Below are 17450 nucleotides of genomic sequence, written 5' to 3'. Positions count from 1 at the left end.
CAGACAAGGGAACTCAGACCAGCCCTCTCAAATCCCTAGCTAATATAAGGGCATCTCTGAAGACATGTTCTGTGCACAGTAACAGCATCCTCTTAGTGCTCTTCCCATGCTTGTTTAGGTAGGACACAGGATGTTATCTAGAGGATGTGTTACCCCTCTTACTTCCTTATCCCTGCTGGCCCCTCAGCCCCCAAAAGACCCTTTCACTTAACCCCACCAGCCCAAGCTTACTTTCCCAACAGCTGCTACCAATGCCAGAGGAACACCTCCAGCATTACTCATTCACACCTGGACTTTGGCACAGACTTTGAAGGAGTCAGCTCAAATATACAGGGTAAATCCTCTGTATTCCTTAACTGTGCCTCATCCCACAACAACTCCTGGCTATAGAGCAGATCTACACTCAACTGCTTGAGGTTAAAAGCCTCTCTCCTACTGAATACCCTCTTCGGAGAAAAGGCATCCTGGCGTGCACTCCCAAGCAGGGCCTACAAACACTCCATCCTGCCCAAACTCTTGTTGCTGTTGCTTATCAGGTCAGAGGGAGAAGTATTGCTCGGGGAGAAGTCACCCCAGCAGTAACATGAGCAGGACACAACAAAAAGGAGAAGCAAGGCAGGATGGGAGACCATGTCCTCCCAGTATGCCTGGGCACACAAACACAGGGAGCAGAGAGTGCTACCAGCCTGCTGCGGCACACCAGCACCTATGACCTAAGCTCATGCATGTCACCAACTAGAGCAAGGAGTCTTGGGGACTAAAACCATCAACATATAGAGCATTTCCTTCCTGTTTCCCCTCAGCCTCAAATTCTCCTGGGCAGAAAAGAGGAAAGCATCGTCGTGGAGGAGTACGGAGCAGATTACACTACTTCTGAACAAAGTGGCAGCACAGGACACACATAATCAGCCCTAGTGCCTTCTCCCTCCTCAATGACAGCAGTACTTTGGAAAACTAAGGCCTGACTCTGGTTCCTAGAATGAAGCATCTTGTGCTGAGTGTGTTGCACATTCCCAAAGCAGATACACAGCCCTGAGCATCCCACAGATATCACAGGGGAATTTGGTCACCTGTACATATTCATGCCTTCTTTTCCTACAGCCTGCAGCACTGGATATTTCTGGACACAGCACTGTGACTGCTTCCTCTTTTTAAAACTGACACAGGAAAGGCATTGACAGCAACTTCCAATATGAGAGTCACGGAAACAAGAGAGGCAGAAATTCCCTCATGCACCTGCCTGTGGCCCAGCAGAGAACTGAATGGGGCTCCTTGTGTTTTCAACCTGAGCAAATATGGTGCTCCAAAGCAAAGGATGCAAACAGATGTGACCTCTGCAGAGATCTCACCTGCTGAGCTCAGCAGCCTGAATAGTTGCTTTATTTGCTTTATCTGCTCTAGCTTGTTTCAAGATTGTACCCTGGCTTTCCTGGAGACAGCCCAGTTACTAGAAATGCTGAAGTCACCTGGAAGAGGTAACAAAGTGGAAGGACTCCCTGCCAAAAGCCCCAGGGGATGCTGCCTGTGTGGGGGATACTCACATGCTGGTGTACATCCGCTGGCCATTCTGCTGGTTCTGCAGGCGAGTTTTTGCCAGGTCAATGGGAAATACACAGGTGACTCCAATCAGTCCAGCAATCCCTCCATTGATCAGCTTGGCAGGTAAACTGTAAAGGGACAAGATGCAGAAAAACTCCTTAGCACTAGGATAATGTTGGGAGAGGAAAAGAGGGAAGAATGGAGCTCTTCTGCATGACCAGAGTTAACACATAACTATTCGACAAGGCTGGCTGCTCCCCAGCATGACAGGAGCTCTGCCTCAAGGCAAAGTTTGGCCTTTGTAGTATATACAGGGCAGGAAGGGAAAGCAGCACACAGCACCATGGCAAACCACTGATGAGTGGAATAGAGACAAAGAGCTGAGCCACACATTGCTAACAGCAAGGAAAAACCCTGTTCCCCAGGACCCAAAGGTTTTATGACATGTCAGCTGCTACCATCATGTGGGAATGAGCCCAGCAGAAGCACCCAGCTGGCAGCAGAGTAGCAGAACGGCTGCATCTCCAGGAAACTGTTTCCAGACCCACCACCTAGGGCAAGGGGAACACACACGAGCAAATAGCCCAGCAAAACCACTGGGCTGGCAGTCTGCACAGCCACAGATGCAGAATGAAGAGCTCATACCTCTCAGGGAAATCAAAACCTGACTGGCTGTATGTGCTTCAAACATGGGGTTTTTTCTGCTCACCTGTGTGTTCCCTCAGGGAATTCTTGCAAGGGGCGCTGAGTGAAAGCTAGAAAAGCTAAACATGGGTTCTTAGCAATTTCAATTACAAAAAACATCCAGCACTTACATGCTTGATAAAACACTACACACCAAAACAAAGGAAGCCTGTTGAGTCAGCTCCCTCCAGTAAAGCACAGGGTATGGCTGATGATGTGATAGATATTAACTTGATGGCTGACAGCAGTGCTAGATTGCAGCTGGGTGAGCCTGCAAGGCTGAGTCCTCCCACAGGGGGAAGAGGATGCTGCCTTTCATGATGGTGCCATGATGCTCTGAATGGAGGTACAGGCTACATTACACATTGGAAGAAGCAGCTGTGAGGGTGCTTCTTGTCATGGTGGGGTAAAGCTCTGCAAGCACATACCCCACAAACATGTTCACCCTCCAGCAGCACCGCAGAGCACGTGCATTGCAGAGCACCTCCTTATTTTACTCACAGTCACACTAAAAGAGGAGGCTAGAGACTAGATAGAAGTGTGTAAAGATGGAGGCACCACTGGGAAGGAGGGTGTTTCATGACAGGATCACAACTGCCTCCCCGAACTCAGCTCTGAAGTCACTGCTAGTAGGTCACTGCTAGCAAAACCAATGCCACTTTTCAGCCTCAGCACTGTCATTACTTCTCTAAGTGTCCCTGAAACACCTGCGGCAAGCAGACACTTGCCTCTCTCAACAGCAAAATTATCACAGAGTGTACAAGAGGTGAGAGTGAGAGACAGACATGTAGCAAAGATCTTGCCTGCTGGCAATGTAAGAGCAAAAGATTTTCCAATTTCAGCACAGACCTTAGCAATAAAGAAGAACAATCTAATGTGCCTGGGCATGATAAAAACTTTGGCAACGCGGGCTGCAGAGAGCCTCTCGCTCTGTTTATGGCTGAAAAACCCATGCTCAACACCCCATCACACCTGAATCCAACTATCCACATTCCCCCATGCACACTGAAGAGGGATGCTAGTACACCAGACTATGTGGCAGTATCTGGCAAGATGCTGAGATCAAGTTCCACATGCACTGCTGCAGAAATGCAAGGCCCTCAATCTCACCTTGCAACAAACTGCTGCTGTGGATCTTAGTCTTTTGCTATCAATCTCATTTTGCTAAGGGATAACAGATGCACACTACAAGGGAAGAGGGGTTTGGTAGATCTTTCAAGCTTAAATAGATCTGCTTGGTTTGGCTGCCTGTGACCACTGCAGATTTGTGGTCATATAGATGGGAGAGATGACTCAAGCAGAACAGGTGAGGGATTTGGGAACAGAAAGGAACCTGAGACAAAGGGCACTGTACCCAAATCAAAAGCTTTTTCCCTTGTGACTAAGTCATCCCACTTTTCACCTCAGTGCTCTCTGCTCTCTCATGGGATGATAATCCACTGTGCCTGGTCTCTCCATCCTATTTAGCTTCTGCACAGCTAATGCCTTTCACTATCTAGGTGTGCAGGGCTTAGTGAAATGGGGACAAAACAGGCTACCATACAGATAAAGTAATTTGCTCAATTTAACACGAGAAGGGATAGAAAGGCATCCCAGTTCTCCTAATGCTCTTCCTCAGCCCTTTTAATTAGTCCCTGTAGTCAGTAAGCTCCTGTTTACACTGCCAAGAGGACATTGGAGGGGCTGGGGGATGCATCTCCCCTTCCTTCAAAATACTAAGCTTCAAATGGCATCAGACATCTTTTTGCTCTGCTGAGGTTATTAGGGACATACAGCCATCAGGTTTAATTGAGGTGAATCTCAGCATGCCCTTCATGGGTGTAACAGAAGCATGCCAAGAGGTCTCCAAATTGGGTAACTGCTGACAGGCAAATCTAGATACATAAACATTCCACAATGCTGGTCTCGTTACCAGCACAGCTCAGGACCCTGTTTGCTTGCAGAAGTCAGTCATGCAGGAAGACACTCTAATCACAGCAAATGCTAAAAAGGGGCAGCCCTCTTGCATGTAGCATTCAGGCTTTGCCAAATTGTGGCCCTCTGTCACCAGTTTTCATTCACCCACTGACCCCTCCTATCTTGAGCTGGCAATCTCAAAAAGCAAAAATTAGAAGACGACCACAAAAAATTCCAGAGGAATCCCACAGCATCTGTGAGTCACCTGAGGTAACTTCACAAACAGCAGAAAGTTAAACCCACGTGCAGGACTGTGAAGATCCATCACATACAGCTTTTAGGAAGCAAAGTGTACAACTGTATCTTTCCAGAAAATGCATCCAAATTCATTTCCAGGGAGGACTTAAATTCAGCCTTTGCATATGCCAGGACCAATCCTCTTAAGTTCGTGTTGTGTGCTTAAGAGTCACTTATTATTTTTGGTACTTCATGTTCTTGCAGTCACTCAAGCATTGACTGGCTTTAGAAGAAGGGCACAAGGCTTCAACCACATGGACTTTGTAATTACAAACATTGCATCCTCGCCTGGATGGGAGCTGCCTTTGCCCCCTTGATGTCAGCAAGCTGAAGTCAGCCAGTCAAGCTGACCTTTGAAAGGGGAAGCAAAAAGGAACAGACTTGTGCAGGGTAAAAAGCAGAGGGCAGAAAGAAAAAGGCAGGGAGAAAAAAGCAGGAAGAAAGCAGAAATGTGACAACACAGCAAAGACAGAAAATAAGAGGTCAGAAAACAAAGGTAAGAAAGGAGCAGAGAAGGAATCAGAACTCTTTAAGGTCAGAAGAGATGATCAGGTGATTTCCTTCAACCTCCTGTATCACAAAAGGGATTAAATTTGGGATTAAGTTTGAAAGACTTTAAAAGAAAAATCTAAAGCAACAACAACAACTCAAAAATTTTAAGTTACCTGATCTGTTTATCAGCCATTTAAATCAAACTTGATCTTGTTAGGAAATTAATCTGTTTCTTCAAATTGTTCCTTAATTTCTGTTCCAGTCACTTGTTTTTCACTTCAGTTTATTCCTGGGAAAGAAGGGAAGACACCAAGAAGACAACGTTGAGACAGTTACACTTGTCCTGAATCTCAGGTCATACTGAGTAGGCTGCAGGGTGAAGCCACCCAGGGACCATCTGCTCTTCTCAGACTCAGCTCCAGAGTAAAAACACATATGAAGGGAAAAGCTGCCAGAGTCATGAGGCTCCAGCAGCATGTGAGGAAGGGCAGTTCACAAGCAGTGCACAAGGTCTGCCCAACATCCAGGACAGCAGAACATATCACAGCTCTCTTGAACTCCAGGGACCATTTCACACTGTACCATGTGGATATCTCTAACCCTCTGCAGGTCCACCTAGCCACCCCAACACAATCAATCAACTGCCATCACAAGACCTGTGCAGCATTTCCCTTCAACAGTCTTCAAAAATCTGATCCTCCAGCGGTGTCATGGTTTAATCCCAGCTGGCAACTAAGCACCACACAGCTACTTGATTACTCCATGCACAATGGGATTGGGAAAGAAAATAAAAAGAATAAAAGTGAGAAAACTTCTGGGTTGAGATAAAATGAGTTTATTAGGTAAAGCAAAAGCCGTGCACACAAGCAAAACAAAACAAGGAATTCATTCACTACTTCCCCACGGCAGGCAGGTGTTCAGCCATCTCCAGAAAAGCAGGGCTTCATCATACCTAAGACAAAACAGCATTTCTCCAAATGTCCCCCCTTTCCTTCCTCTTTCCTCAGCTTTACATGCTGAGCATGATGTCACATGGTATGGAATATCCTTTTGGTCAGCTGGGGCCAGCTATCCCAGCTGTGTCCCCTCCCACCTGCTTGCTCATCCCCACCCTACTCACTGGTGGGGTGGTATGACAAGCAGCAAAGGCCTTGACTCTGTGTAAAAACTGCTCAGCAGTAACTAAAACATCTCTGCATTATCAACACTGTTTTAGCACAAAATATAGCCCCATACTAGCTACTATGAAGAAAATTAACTCTATCCCAGCCAAAATGAGCACAACTGGTTATAATCCTGCCTCTGTTTCCTAGCCCAATGGACAGCCCTACTCAGCCTTGTGCCAACATTGTCTTTCAAGTAGTACCTCTCCACTTCCCTTGGGAGTGATCTGACTTTGCTCTTTGGACCACTTCCTCCAGTTCAATGCCTACTGGCACAACACTGAGCCTCCAAGTTTGCATGAAATGGTTCTCTCTGCTACTGTTTAACAAGAGCTGGTAGAAGTCACCACACAAAGAAATCTGGACTCCAGAGAAAATTTCAGAAGCGCATACAACATTCAGCTTTCTGGAGGTGTTCCTGTCTCCTCTTCCTCACCTCCAGCCTAGGAATCAGTTGTCCCATGCTTTTATCAGACAACTCAGCAGCACTCAGCTACTTTCTTCCCTCTCCCCTTCCAGCTACCAACTGGGTGGCAAGCCAGAAGCAGAGGAAGTATCTTTGCTATTTGCCTCTGGAATGAAATTTGCTGTTTAACTGCAGATTTCCTAAACCACACAGAATCTCACATCCAACAAGGTGGCTTTCAGGCTGACAGTTCTGCTCAGGAGATACTACCTGAGGGCCAGAAGCATTCCTGAGAATGAAAGGTCCCTGAATGTGTAAACAGCTGGTGATGGTGCTAACAGGTACAGGAAGAAAAGAAGGTGAGGTTATACGCACAGTTCAGCACTGACCTGTTCCCCTGCCTGTACTGAGGAAGCTGGCAGAAGTGCTCATCAAAGCCACTTTCCATAATTTACCAGCAGTCCTGGGTAACTGGGGAAGTCGCAGTTGACTGGAGATCGGAAAACATGACCAACATCTACAGGCAGGGCTGAAAGGAGGATCTGGGGAACTACAGGCCTGTCAGTCTGCTGGGCAAGGTGATGGAGCAGATAATCTCGAGTGTCATTAAGCAGCACATGCAGGACAACCAGGTGATCAGGCCCAGTCAGCATGAGTTCACAAAGGGCAGATCTTGTTTGACAAACTTGATCTTTTATGATAGGGTGACCCATTTATTGGACAAGGAAAGGGCTGTGCATGTTGTCTATCTTGACTTTAGCAAGTTGCACCAGGAGAGGTTTAGTTCGGATGTTAGGAAAAAATTATTCACTGAAAGGGTTATCAGGCAGTGGAACAGCCTGCTCAAGGCAGTGGTGGAGCCATCATTGCTGGAGGTATTTAAGAGTCATATAGATGTAGTACTTACGGATATGGTTTACTTAAGGACTTGTCAGCGTTAGGTTAATGGTTGGACTTGGTGATCTTTGAGGTCTTTTCCAACCGAGGTAATACTGTAATTCTGTAATGTGCTAAGGACAGAGCAGCATGAATGGATCTGCACAGTCCCATGCTTGGATGACATGAGACTAAAACTGCCTTTTCTGCAGTCCCACACTAAGCCAAAGCCATGGCAGACCAGCAGAGGAAAAAAGCTCCTCTTCAAAACACCACACACGAACCTCACCCACTACGCTACACTACTAAACCTTCCATCTCTTCTGTGAGCCCTCTTCACACAGTTTACCTGATCTCAACTAATCTGTGGAAACAGACCTCAAAAATCTCCAGATCAGCTAAGTCTGCACTTTCTGAGTGAAAACTGCTTACCTTTCACTGTGTGTGCTTTCACATGCATGTGCACAAGAGCAGTTTGTTTCAGGTTAATCTAATTCTTTATCAATTTAACCAGCATAAGAGCAGAATATAAAAATATAGTGAGACCAGTTGCTTATAGGCAGTAACCCTGGCATAAACAAGCCCTGAACCATGAAAACTCAGTTGATAACATCTATACCCTCAACAGGATATTTGAGTTTACTGAGGCAGCCAGTCTGACAACACACGTACATCAAGTGGTCCATATACCTGCTCCAAGCTCTTGCAAACTCTCCCATTCTTGCCCCTGTTACATGCTTATCTATGGAGGGGCATTCATGAACCCAGGCATCCACCACAAAGAGCACCACGAGAGAAGACAGAAAGGCTGCTAATATTCACCACTGACAGGTAGCCAAAAGAGCGAGAGACCGAGACGGACACACAAATGTATCATAGGGCTTTTTCTTACCTGCTGACACAAGTAGGGTGATGGGGGTAGGAGAAGATGCTACAGAACCAAGAGGGCCATAGGACAGCTGGGTTTAGCCCTCTCCTCCCTTTTTTCATCTGACTTTTGTCTTTAGCCCTCCACCTGCCCAGTAACTGCAGAGCCCTCCCCGGATATCTGGGCCCACAGGAAAACTGCTGCTGTTTCCCACAGGGTAACAGATTCTCCTGCTGCAGCTGCACAACAGGAAGGGGTAAAAACAACCTTTGGGGGTTTAAAACCGGGCAAAGTTACAGGTTTCCCTGGTGCTGGCTGTACAGCCAGCAAATGCCATGACTAGTATCATCTCCCCGAACAAAGGCTACTCAAAACACTGACAAGAGAGGGGAAGCAAACGATGTGATCACTTTACAGCAGACACCAGCACTTGATAACTGTTTATACAGCACCTGGCACAGCAGAGGCCTGAATGTCTGTAGCCAGGGGATTTTAATGTGTTAAGGGATTTTAATGCACTGAAGTGGAAAGCTTATTTGAGTTCTGTTTGTTTAAACAGAGCTTCAGTGAATGACCATTTGCAAAACAAATGTGAAGTCACTGCAAACTCTGAGCACTATGCTGTAATCTACAGAACTGCCTGAGTTCTTTAAAAAACGGTGATTGATGAAGCCTCCAGCACACTGACCAGGGATTTCCTGGGAAGAGCCAGACCCCTGGGCAGGAAAATAGCTGCTGCAGTCCTGCAGTCTGAGAGGCAGAAAAACACACACTGGGAAGAAAATGACAGTAATTTTACAGAATATTTTAAAAACAAAACCAGAAAACATTATACATTTAACCTAGACTGGAAAGAGAGTAAGTAAAGAACTAAGTTTATCACCCCAGGAACAGAGTGCTCTCAGGAGCAAACAAAAAAGCATGCAAGCAAAGCCTATGCAGCCAAGCAGGGGTGTGGCTCCAGGGCTTCCCATAAAAGCGGGGTCAGGGAATAGGGCTTGAATCTTCCCAGGAAACCTCCCATCAGCACCTGCATTGGGGCAGCAGACAAGCCAGCAGCACCAAAAAGGTGCTGATGCCTCGGAAAGTCTTTGTATACTTAAACTTCACAGCCAGGTGGACAATGGTGCTGCTGGAACTGGGAAATCCCATGGCACAAAGAACAGAGGAGCCAGGAGGAAACTGGTAGTGGGAGGGCAGAGGAAACAAGAGCCACAAGACACTCACCTCCAAGCTGCATAGGCTGAGGAGCCCTCTCAGAAGGAGGGTTCTAAATCGAACATCCCATAATTAAGAGAGAGAAAGAGCTGCACAGGTGATGAATTATGTGGAGTTAATTCCTTCCTAGAGTGCTGTTAGCACAGCTAGACATAGATTAATGCCCCATTACTCACACACTGGGATATCCTTTCTAAATTAATAAAAATGATGAAGCAAATTAGTTTCAGAGCAACACGTACACTGCAGCATAGGGAACTGCCTCCGTGCTAAGCAGAGAAGCAGTGCAAATGGCCCGCATCTCATCCTGCCCAAGAGCCTCTTGAACCCACCTGTCCCATTTCCCAGCTTCCAAATCCAGCTCCAGAGAGAGACAGAGCAGCCAGATTGAGGGTACCACAATGCAAACCTAGCCACTTTGGATGTATCTGGTCCTCATAGCCTTAGTCGCTGGCAAAATGCTGCTATTTTACTTTTTACTTTTGCTATTTTACTGTCTTGCCACAGACCACACAAACACTCGTTACCTGTGCTACCCAGACAGTAAGATTTCCTCCAGGATGGCCAGCCTTTGCATACTGCATCACTTTCCTTCACAGCACAAACACATTTGAGGGTGTGGACACCCTGCCAAGCTCTGCTAAAGACTGAAACAAAGCTGGTGTTGCAACAATAAGGTTTAAGGAGTGCAAACAGAGGCGCAAATAATTCCTGACAGAAGCTGCTTTCTAGATGTATGCCAGGAACAAAGTGCACAAGGGAGCTAGCACCAGAAAATCTCACCTGAGGAGAAGCTGTCAACTTGGTTCTCACCTGTTCAGGGCATTTTAGGATAGAGAGGATGGAGGGAGTCAGTGGCAGTTTCATCTCTGCTGCTCACTTGCCCTTAGATAAAAGCAGATTGCCATGAATTTCCTTGCAGCACCAGGCAGGGCATTAGTCCTCAATAAAACAAAGCAGCTCTCAAACACACTGGTGGACACTCCGCCAGCACCACAGAGTGTCACCTCTGCAGCGGTGCAGCAGGACAGCACAGCCCCTTCATACCGTTCTGCCACTTGGCACAAGCCCTGAGGCTGCAGACGCAAACTCACCTGCCTTGTGGCCAATGGCTGACTGTCCCCCCATACGATGCTGGGCTTTGAAAGCACCAAGCTCAGGGCAGGTCCCTGCCTTGACTCACGTGAAAGAAAGGCCAAAGTCCCAGCAGGGAGGTGCCATGCCACTTCCCTCCACCACTGGCTGCTCGCACCCCCATGGGGTCAGACTAAGTGGCACAGCACTCACTCAGCTTGCAAGACGGCAGAGAAGCTGAGTCCCAGCACACAGGATGCTCGCTCCTCCTTCCCAACAGTCCCCATGAGAACCCTCAGCTCCTGCAGCCCCTTCCATCCTCTGCCTTGTGTGGCTTCCCTCCTGCTGGCTGCTCAGGCTAGATGTGTCCCTGCACTCTCCTATCTACAGCCTAAAATGCCAGAGCACATTTGCAGCAAAAACAGCAGGCAAACTTTGCCCCTATATCTGGCCTCCACCATGCTCCTTGCAAACTGGGCTCAGTCTAGGGAGCCTTAACTTCTCCATGCTGTGAGACCTTGTGATAAAACATCTCCTCCATGTCACAAAGAAATATGCAAGTTCCCTGGCAATGCAGGATGGTCCCAAGGTTGAGGGCATGTTATATAGGTGTCTGGGTTTAAAAACACAGTGGTGACAGTGTAGACTTAACTGGATGCCCAAGAAGAGAACAAAAGAGGACCAAAAGTGACTAGCAGCAAAGGCTCCTGAGCTCTCATTCTCAGTCTCTCTGCTTGGACTTGGCCCTTGGCCACACTAGGAAAAGCCAGCCTAGTGCCAACTCCAAAGCAAGGACTGGTGTGAGTGGAGCAGCAGGTATTACTGGAAAGGAAGGGGACAAAAGAGCAGGGAAGAAGGCGGGGATCTTTCTGCCTCCTCTGGCAGCAGGAGCAAGAGGAACACACATTTTCCACACTCTCCCCCCTGGGATCTCCGTCCTGCCATCCTACACCCAGAACAGTGTCATGCAACTTTGCCTGCTTTGCTGAGAAACCTTAAGTAATAAGTTAAGACAAGTATTGTCCATTACCTCTGTGAGTGCTAAGAATTGCAGAAAGGCCTCCAAAAGGTACTGTAAGCAGCAAGAGAAGTGCCTTCCTAATCTGGAGAGCTTCTCCAGGCCAAACAACCAGTTTAGGTTAGTGCAGCAACTGTTTACCCTATTGCTTAACAGGGAGGATCCTATAGAGACCTCTTCTTGCATCAGCATGATCTTGCTCTCAGATGAGTTTCCTGCCCTTCAGCTCTACTCCAAGACAGCACAGGAAAGCGTCTGGTTCATAGGTACTAGCACCAGATCACACTCTAGTTGCCAGAGCACATCCCACTTTGGCTGGGTAGAAAGTTTTGCTAAGAGCAATTGCTCAAAGCCAAGCCACCTGCATTCCAGTCAGACTGAAAGACTTAAAGAGCAGGCCTGTGCAATCAGGAACAAGTGCCAGATAGGCCCTTCAACTTTGCATGTCTTGGGAAACCACCCCAGATTCAGAGTCGGAAAGTTAACACTCATCTCAGGTATCAAGCCCTGCAGCATACCAAGTGCACCAATGCACATCTAGAGCCTCCTATTTTTGGGGGTACATAGCCCTTCAGTCAAGGACAGTCCCCCAGCTGAACTTTAACATGGGATGAGTGAGGGCAGCCATTAGAAGTGACTCACCCAGAGCCCACGTGGCAAGTCTTGCTGTCTGAGTCATCAGGGCTGCCAAGCTGAAGGGACCAGAGGGAAAGTTTCAGCAGGACAAATGACCTTGTAGTCATCTCACTGAGAATACATAGCCGAGTCCTGCTCCATAGGAGGGCAACACATTAAAACACTTCATAAGGCTGTAACTGCAGTGCCTTTCCTCACAGAAGAATGAGAAAACATGCCTAAACAAAGGAAGCCCATGGGAGCTGTTTGCACTCTTCTCATCTCAAATTGCCTCTTCTCCAAGTTCTCAAAAAGGCAATTTGGTCTAGTGGGTGAGTCTCAAGAGACCTAGCTCCTCTGTTCTGCACAAATGCCACAGCCAGCATGCTACACCACTTCCCCCCTCTCATTCCTCTCAATGCTTACAACACAAGTAACAAGACTCTAAACTATAGAAAACTACTTATGCTCAAAGGTAAACAGTCTTGCCTTTTCATGGCTTCTTCAGAAACATGGACTAAGAGACATAGGAGCTAGAGGCCCCAAAACCCTTCCCATTAATAAAATTTTCAATAATGCTGTGATACAAGGTCAAAGTACATTCATAGCAGAAATTAAGGCCCAACATTTTGCTTGAAAATCGTGATGGTTTCCAGCCTTATGTCTGTAGAGACCTGCAAGTCCCTGCACCAATTCAAAGGGAGCTGTAAAATCCATATGCAAACACAATTAACTGTATATATGTGACAACTTCTAGAGAAAATTGTTATTTAAATTAAGTTTATAATGGCCTACATTATTTTGCAGCTCAAGAATCAACAGTGGATGCACAGGGGAATTGACAGACAGTAAAACTGCCCACACATGATCATGCTGGTACAAGCAAGTTTGCAGCTTGGACATCTCTGGACGACATTAAGTGGGCACTTATTGCCAGTGATGCCCCTTTCCAAGTGACACTTGAGAAATCATGTAGTCACACATCAAACTGGTGTGCTTCTAGATATTTTGAAACCCACCTTCCTCTGGATCACCTCTCCATACCAGTTTTTATTAAATTGAAGCTTCACAGACATGCAGTATTAGCTGGAGAAGGAGGACAGCTTTGATGAGAAGTTGGAGTCTGGCAGATGGGAGACACAGCTGGGAAAACAAACAAGAACTTATATATGGCATTTCCTCTTCAATTATCTGTGGTGGTCAGGAAAATGCAGAGCCAACTGACATTGACAGAGTGACCAACTCTTTGATCTGAAAGGATTTACCACTGAGAAATAAAATGGTGCAAATTCCTCTCTCGAGTGCTTTGCCAAGAGACCGGCAGAGTGGAAAAAAGGTTCCCTCCTCCCAATTTAAAATAAACACCATGTACAAAGCAGTAGTTAAAAACAACCAAGGGAAAGTAAGGGTTGGATTCTAGCTCTTGCTTGGTAGAGATCCTGGGTCATGAAAGGGACCATTCATTCCCTACCTACCACAAAACCAGAGCTCCTGGCTCTCAGCAAACCCATTTCCTCTGAAAGAAAAGGACACCAGTGGCCCTGCTGGGAGGGATAAGTATTTTTTCAGGCCAAATTGCAGTAGTACCCCATCAGAACAACACCCAAACACCCACAGAGCTGTTCTTGTTTCATGCCTTGTAGTGTGTCCTCCTTGCTGCAGCCAAACCTGAGGCTGCAGAGGGGAAAGACTGACAGCACAGGTCAGTGCTGTGCCCACTGTGCATCTCTTGCTGAAAACTGGTGGTCCTTGGTATTAGAAAGAGGCACACAGGATGGACATGATGCAATTTAAGGCCTCCAAGACCCTGATGATGGCCCACAAGTAAGAGAACAGCTGTCAAGGACCAACTGTTGTGACATGAAGATGGAGGTCATCCATAAGATGAGTATGTTTTTTCGCATGTAGCCCCAGAAAAAGCTTTTTCCCCTTGAAAGGGGAGGAGGGAAATACAAACACTTATTTATTTGAAAACAAAAACAACCAACTTTACTCCAGGGCTATAAATTAAGCTCCATCCCTTCCATCCCAGCATCCAGCAAGGGACCTGCTGAATGGGCTCACACATGGCTGCTCCCACAGCCCAGTGGAAGGGAAGACCAACAAAGCTACTGGGCTAAACTCCACAAGCTGAAGGTTTGTTCCTTCTCCAAACTCACCTAAGCCACTGAACAGACAGAGGGAAGAGGAGGGGGCTAAAAAAGCTGGCTTGGAAAATGCACCCTGTCTCAGCAGGCTGCTCTGATCCTGCACTAAAAGCCTCCTACTCACCAAGCCAAATATCCCTTCCAGTACCTGAAGCAGAGAAAAGAAAAAAATTAGGCAAATAAGATACAATTAAAAAAAAAAAATCACCACCTCCAACCAACATCTGAGGTTCTGTAGCAACCACTTGTCTAGATAATAATGTACCGGTTTCTCTAGGAGGAGGCTGTGTGGAACCATATCCAAAGCCTTTGAGAAATCCAGGTAGACAATGCCCACTTCTCACCCCACATCAGCCTAGCAGGTTACGTTGTTGTAGAAGGCTATCAGGCTTGTCAAGCATGATTTACCCGTGGTGAATCTGTGCTGGCTTTTCCTAATCACATGCTCAGTTTGAATTGTGATAGCCTCCAGGAGGACTAATTCCCTCACTTTCCCAGGGATTGAAGTAAGACTGATGGACCTATAATTTCCTGGATCCTTGCCCTTTCACAGTCTCAGCAGCACAAGAATACACCAGTCACTTCCTCTGATCCAGGATGCACTGAAGGGAAACAGGATAGACAACGAAGCAAAATTACTATCAGTACCTAGCTCATAATCTGATTGAAGGAGAGTTAAAGCTCAAATTGCTAAAGTTTGTTTCTGTATATTTCTGCCTCTCACTCTGTATCATATAATGCTGATTCATTCTATAGATCCTTTTCTACAGACAGCGTAGACTATAGGAAATATCCAGAGCTGGCTACTTAGTGTTTGCACTGAAAGCTTCCTCCCATCTACTGTGCCTGTTGCTAATTCCCTTCACAGGTCTGCTTGTTAATAAAATTACAACACAGTAAAGCAGAAGTGCACACATACACACCTTGCCCAAATTCCCTCCATACTGGCTGAGCTTGAGTCATCACCAAAGAATAACTGTTGCCATGCTCTGAAGAGAACATGGTTATTAAATTAATAGGAGCTGCTTAACCTGGCTACAAAGATACATGAGTCCTTTGTGCCTTAGTGAGCTAATAAGGCATGTGCTAATTACATTAATTCAAACAAGCCCAGTGTGCCCTGAGGGAAAAGGGAGAGACAGGCGAAACCCAGGCTCTTTTGTAATAGCTGTTCGAGAGGAAAGTACTTGCTTTGACACGGCTTTCGGAGGAGAAGCATAGGAACCCTGCAGCTTGCCACCCCATGGCTCCCTTAGCCCAGCCACCTGGCTAACGTGCAAAAAGCCTGGCTCGTTCAGCTAGCCTTTAGCGCAACAGGCACGAGATCCCCTCTCCAAAGGCCCAGATGGCTCATCCCTTCTTACCACCGTGGCCACGGATGGGACCCTGTACACCTCCCATGTCAAAATAGGAACACAGCCTCCAGAAACAGTAAGGGGAAAGGGCAGACTGTGGCAAAAGGACAGCAAGAAAGAAATAGAAAATTCCAGCAAGTTTCAGATATGCTCAGAGAGGAGCCTGCTGTCTCTGCAGCCCAAGGGTAAACCAGATCCCTCACCTCTGCCAACCCTGGCAACGATAAGCTTTCCTCGGCTTCGGCTGTGCTCACACTATGGGTGCCTGCTACAAACTGCCACCACCTCCTGGCATGAAAGGGGGAGGAAGAGAGGCAGTCACCGGGCGCTTTCTAACGCATGCGCTTGTTCCTGTGCACACCAGGGGACTATGCCAGAGCAGAGCAAAGCAAAGGCGTGGGGCTTTTTGTCTCTGTTTTCCCACTTCCTCCTGTACATCGTGCATCCGGCTTTACACGGAGCCATCCGCAGGAGGCCTGAAAAGTTACCACCTTTCTCTGGCAGCAAGGACTATGCCATGTGAATTACAGAGTGTTTTAAAGACATGATGCTCACTCTCCTCCTGATACATCATAGGATATTCGTTAGTAAATTCAATAGAAATATAGCTTAATAAAAGTTTACTAAAATAGTGAATTTGCTATACTAAGGGTTGCTTTTAAAACAAGGTGCTTTGTGAGACTATCAGTCAACTATGCCAAGCATCCTGTAGGTTGGGATAACATCAAGTCTTCTAAGAACCTGTGGTGCCTACAGACAACCCAGTTGATTCTGACCCACCTGGGCAATCTACCAGCAGGAGACTGGAGACAGGACCAGGATAAGAGACCAGGACAAAGATGACAAAGGACTAGAATCAACAAAGACCCCCACAGGAGACCCTCAAGCACGCATAATTACAAAGATAGCCAATTCCAGGAAATAAAATGACTGTGTAAAAGAATTCTGGGAACTCATTGACATGGAACTGAATATGCATGTTTTTGGTGTATATTAGTCGAGGTGTTTCACTAACTCGGGGGAGCACTCATGGTGGAGAATCTCCAGTGCTGCCTAGTGCTGCAATAAAGAATGCCTGCTCAGTAACAGCTTGTTTGTTGTTATTGGGTCTTGATCTCGGAATCCTTACCCAGCCGCACCCAGCCTCCCAATTCGGTGAGAAGTGTTAGAAAGCAAGGGGGTTTGGAAGCTCCAAAATTTTTGTTTCAGTTGGCACCCCAGATGGGACCCTTCTCTCTGCTCAGCTGTGGGAACCTCTGAATCGGCAACGCCCTAGGCTGGCCCCAGAGAGTTCAATGGAGGGACTCACCGATTCGGCGGATCCATGCGGGAGCAGACAAGGACCTCTGGTAAGAATAAGGCATTCTTTTGTTTGTTTGTTTGTTTGTTTGGAACCGGTCAGTTGGAAGGCTGCCTCGTAAGTCGCAGTTCGTAAGAACCCCGCAGGGTGGCGGAAAGCACAGTAGAGTGTGCTATTGGTTCAGCACGCGTAAGTGTGCTTTGGGTACAAGCTCAGTAGAGTGAGCTTTGGTACAGCAGAGTGTGCATTTGGTTCAGTACACGTAAGTGTGCTTTGGTACAGCACAGTAGAGTGTGCTTTGGGTACAAGCTCAGCAGAGTAAGCTTTGGTACATTTGGTTCAGTACACGTAAGTGTGCTTTGGTGGTACAAGTTCAGTAGAGTGAGCTTTGGTACAAGCATTGATTTCCTGGTAATCAGACTCGGCAAATGTTATTTTACGTTGTGAACTTGGAAAATGTTATCTGGATATTGAGTTATTGGAAATACTGATTTTTGCTTTG

At 46.8% G+C, this 17450-nt stretch overlaps 1 protein-coding gene across 7 annotated transcripts in view; it reads right to left on the bottom strand.

The window, feature by feature from the left end:
• Positions 1-17450, bottom strand: part of SLC25A22 (solute carrier family 25 member 22) — a 59529-nt gene that overhangs the window by 28310 nt on the left and 13769 nt on the right. For 4 of the 7 annotated variants that reach the window (XM_051620528.1, XM_051620534.1, XM_051620533.1 and 1 more), the window contains exons 2-3: positions 5082-5197; positions 1542-1667 (exon numbers count right to left, since the gene is read on the bottom strand). In XM_051620528.1, the coding sequence (XP_051476488.1) occupies positions 1542-1667; positions 5082-5101 (146 nt within the window). In that variant the 5' untranslated portion in view covers positions 5102-5197. Of the gene's footprint in view, positions 1-1541; positions 1668-5081; positions 5198-10222; positions 10341-10533; positions 10615-17450 lie in introns of those variants that run through there. The other 3 variants (XM_051620529.1, XM_051620530.1, XM_051620531.1) reach the window with 3 other exon arrangements.

This window comes from Apus apus, chromosome 5 (assembly GCF_020740795.1).
Source record: "Apus apus isolate bApuApu2 chromosome 5, bApuApu2.pri.cur, whole genome shotgun sequence".
NCBI lineage: Eukaryota > Metazoa > Chordata > Aves > Apodiformes > Apodidae > Apus > Apus apus.
The sequence above is the reverse complement of the archived record's forward strand: the minus strand, read 5'-3'. Positions and strand labels throughout refer to the sequence as shown.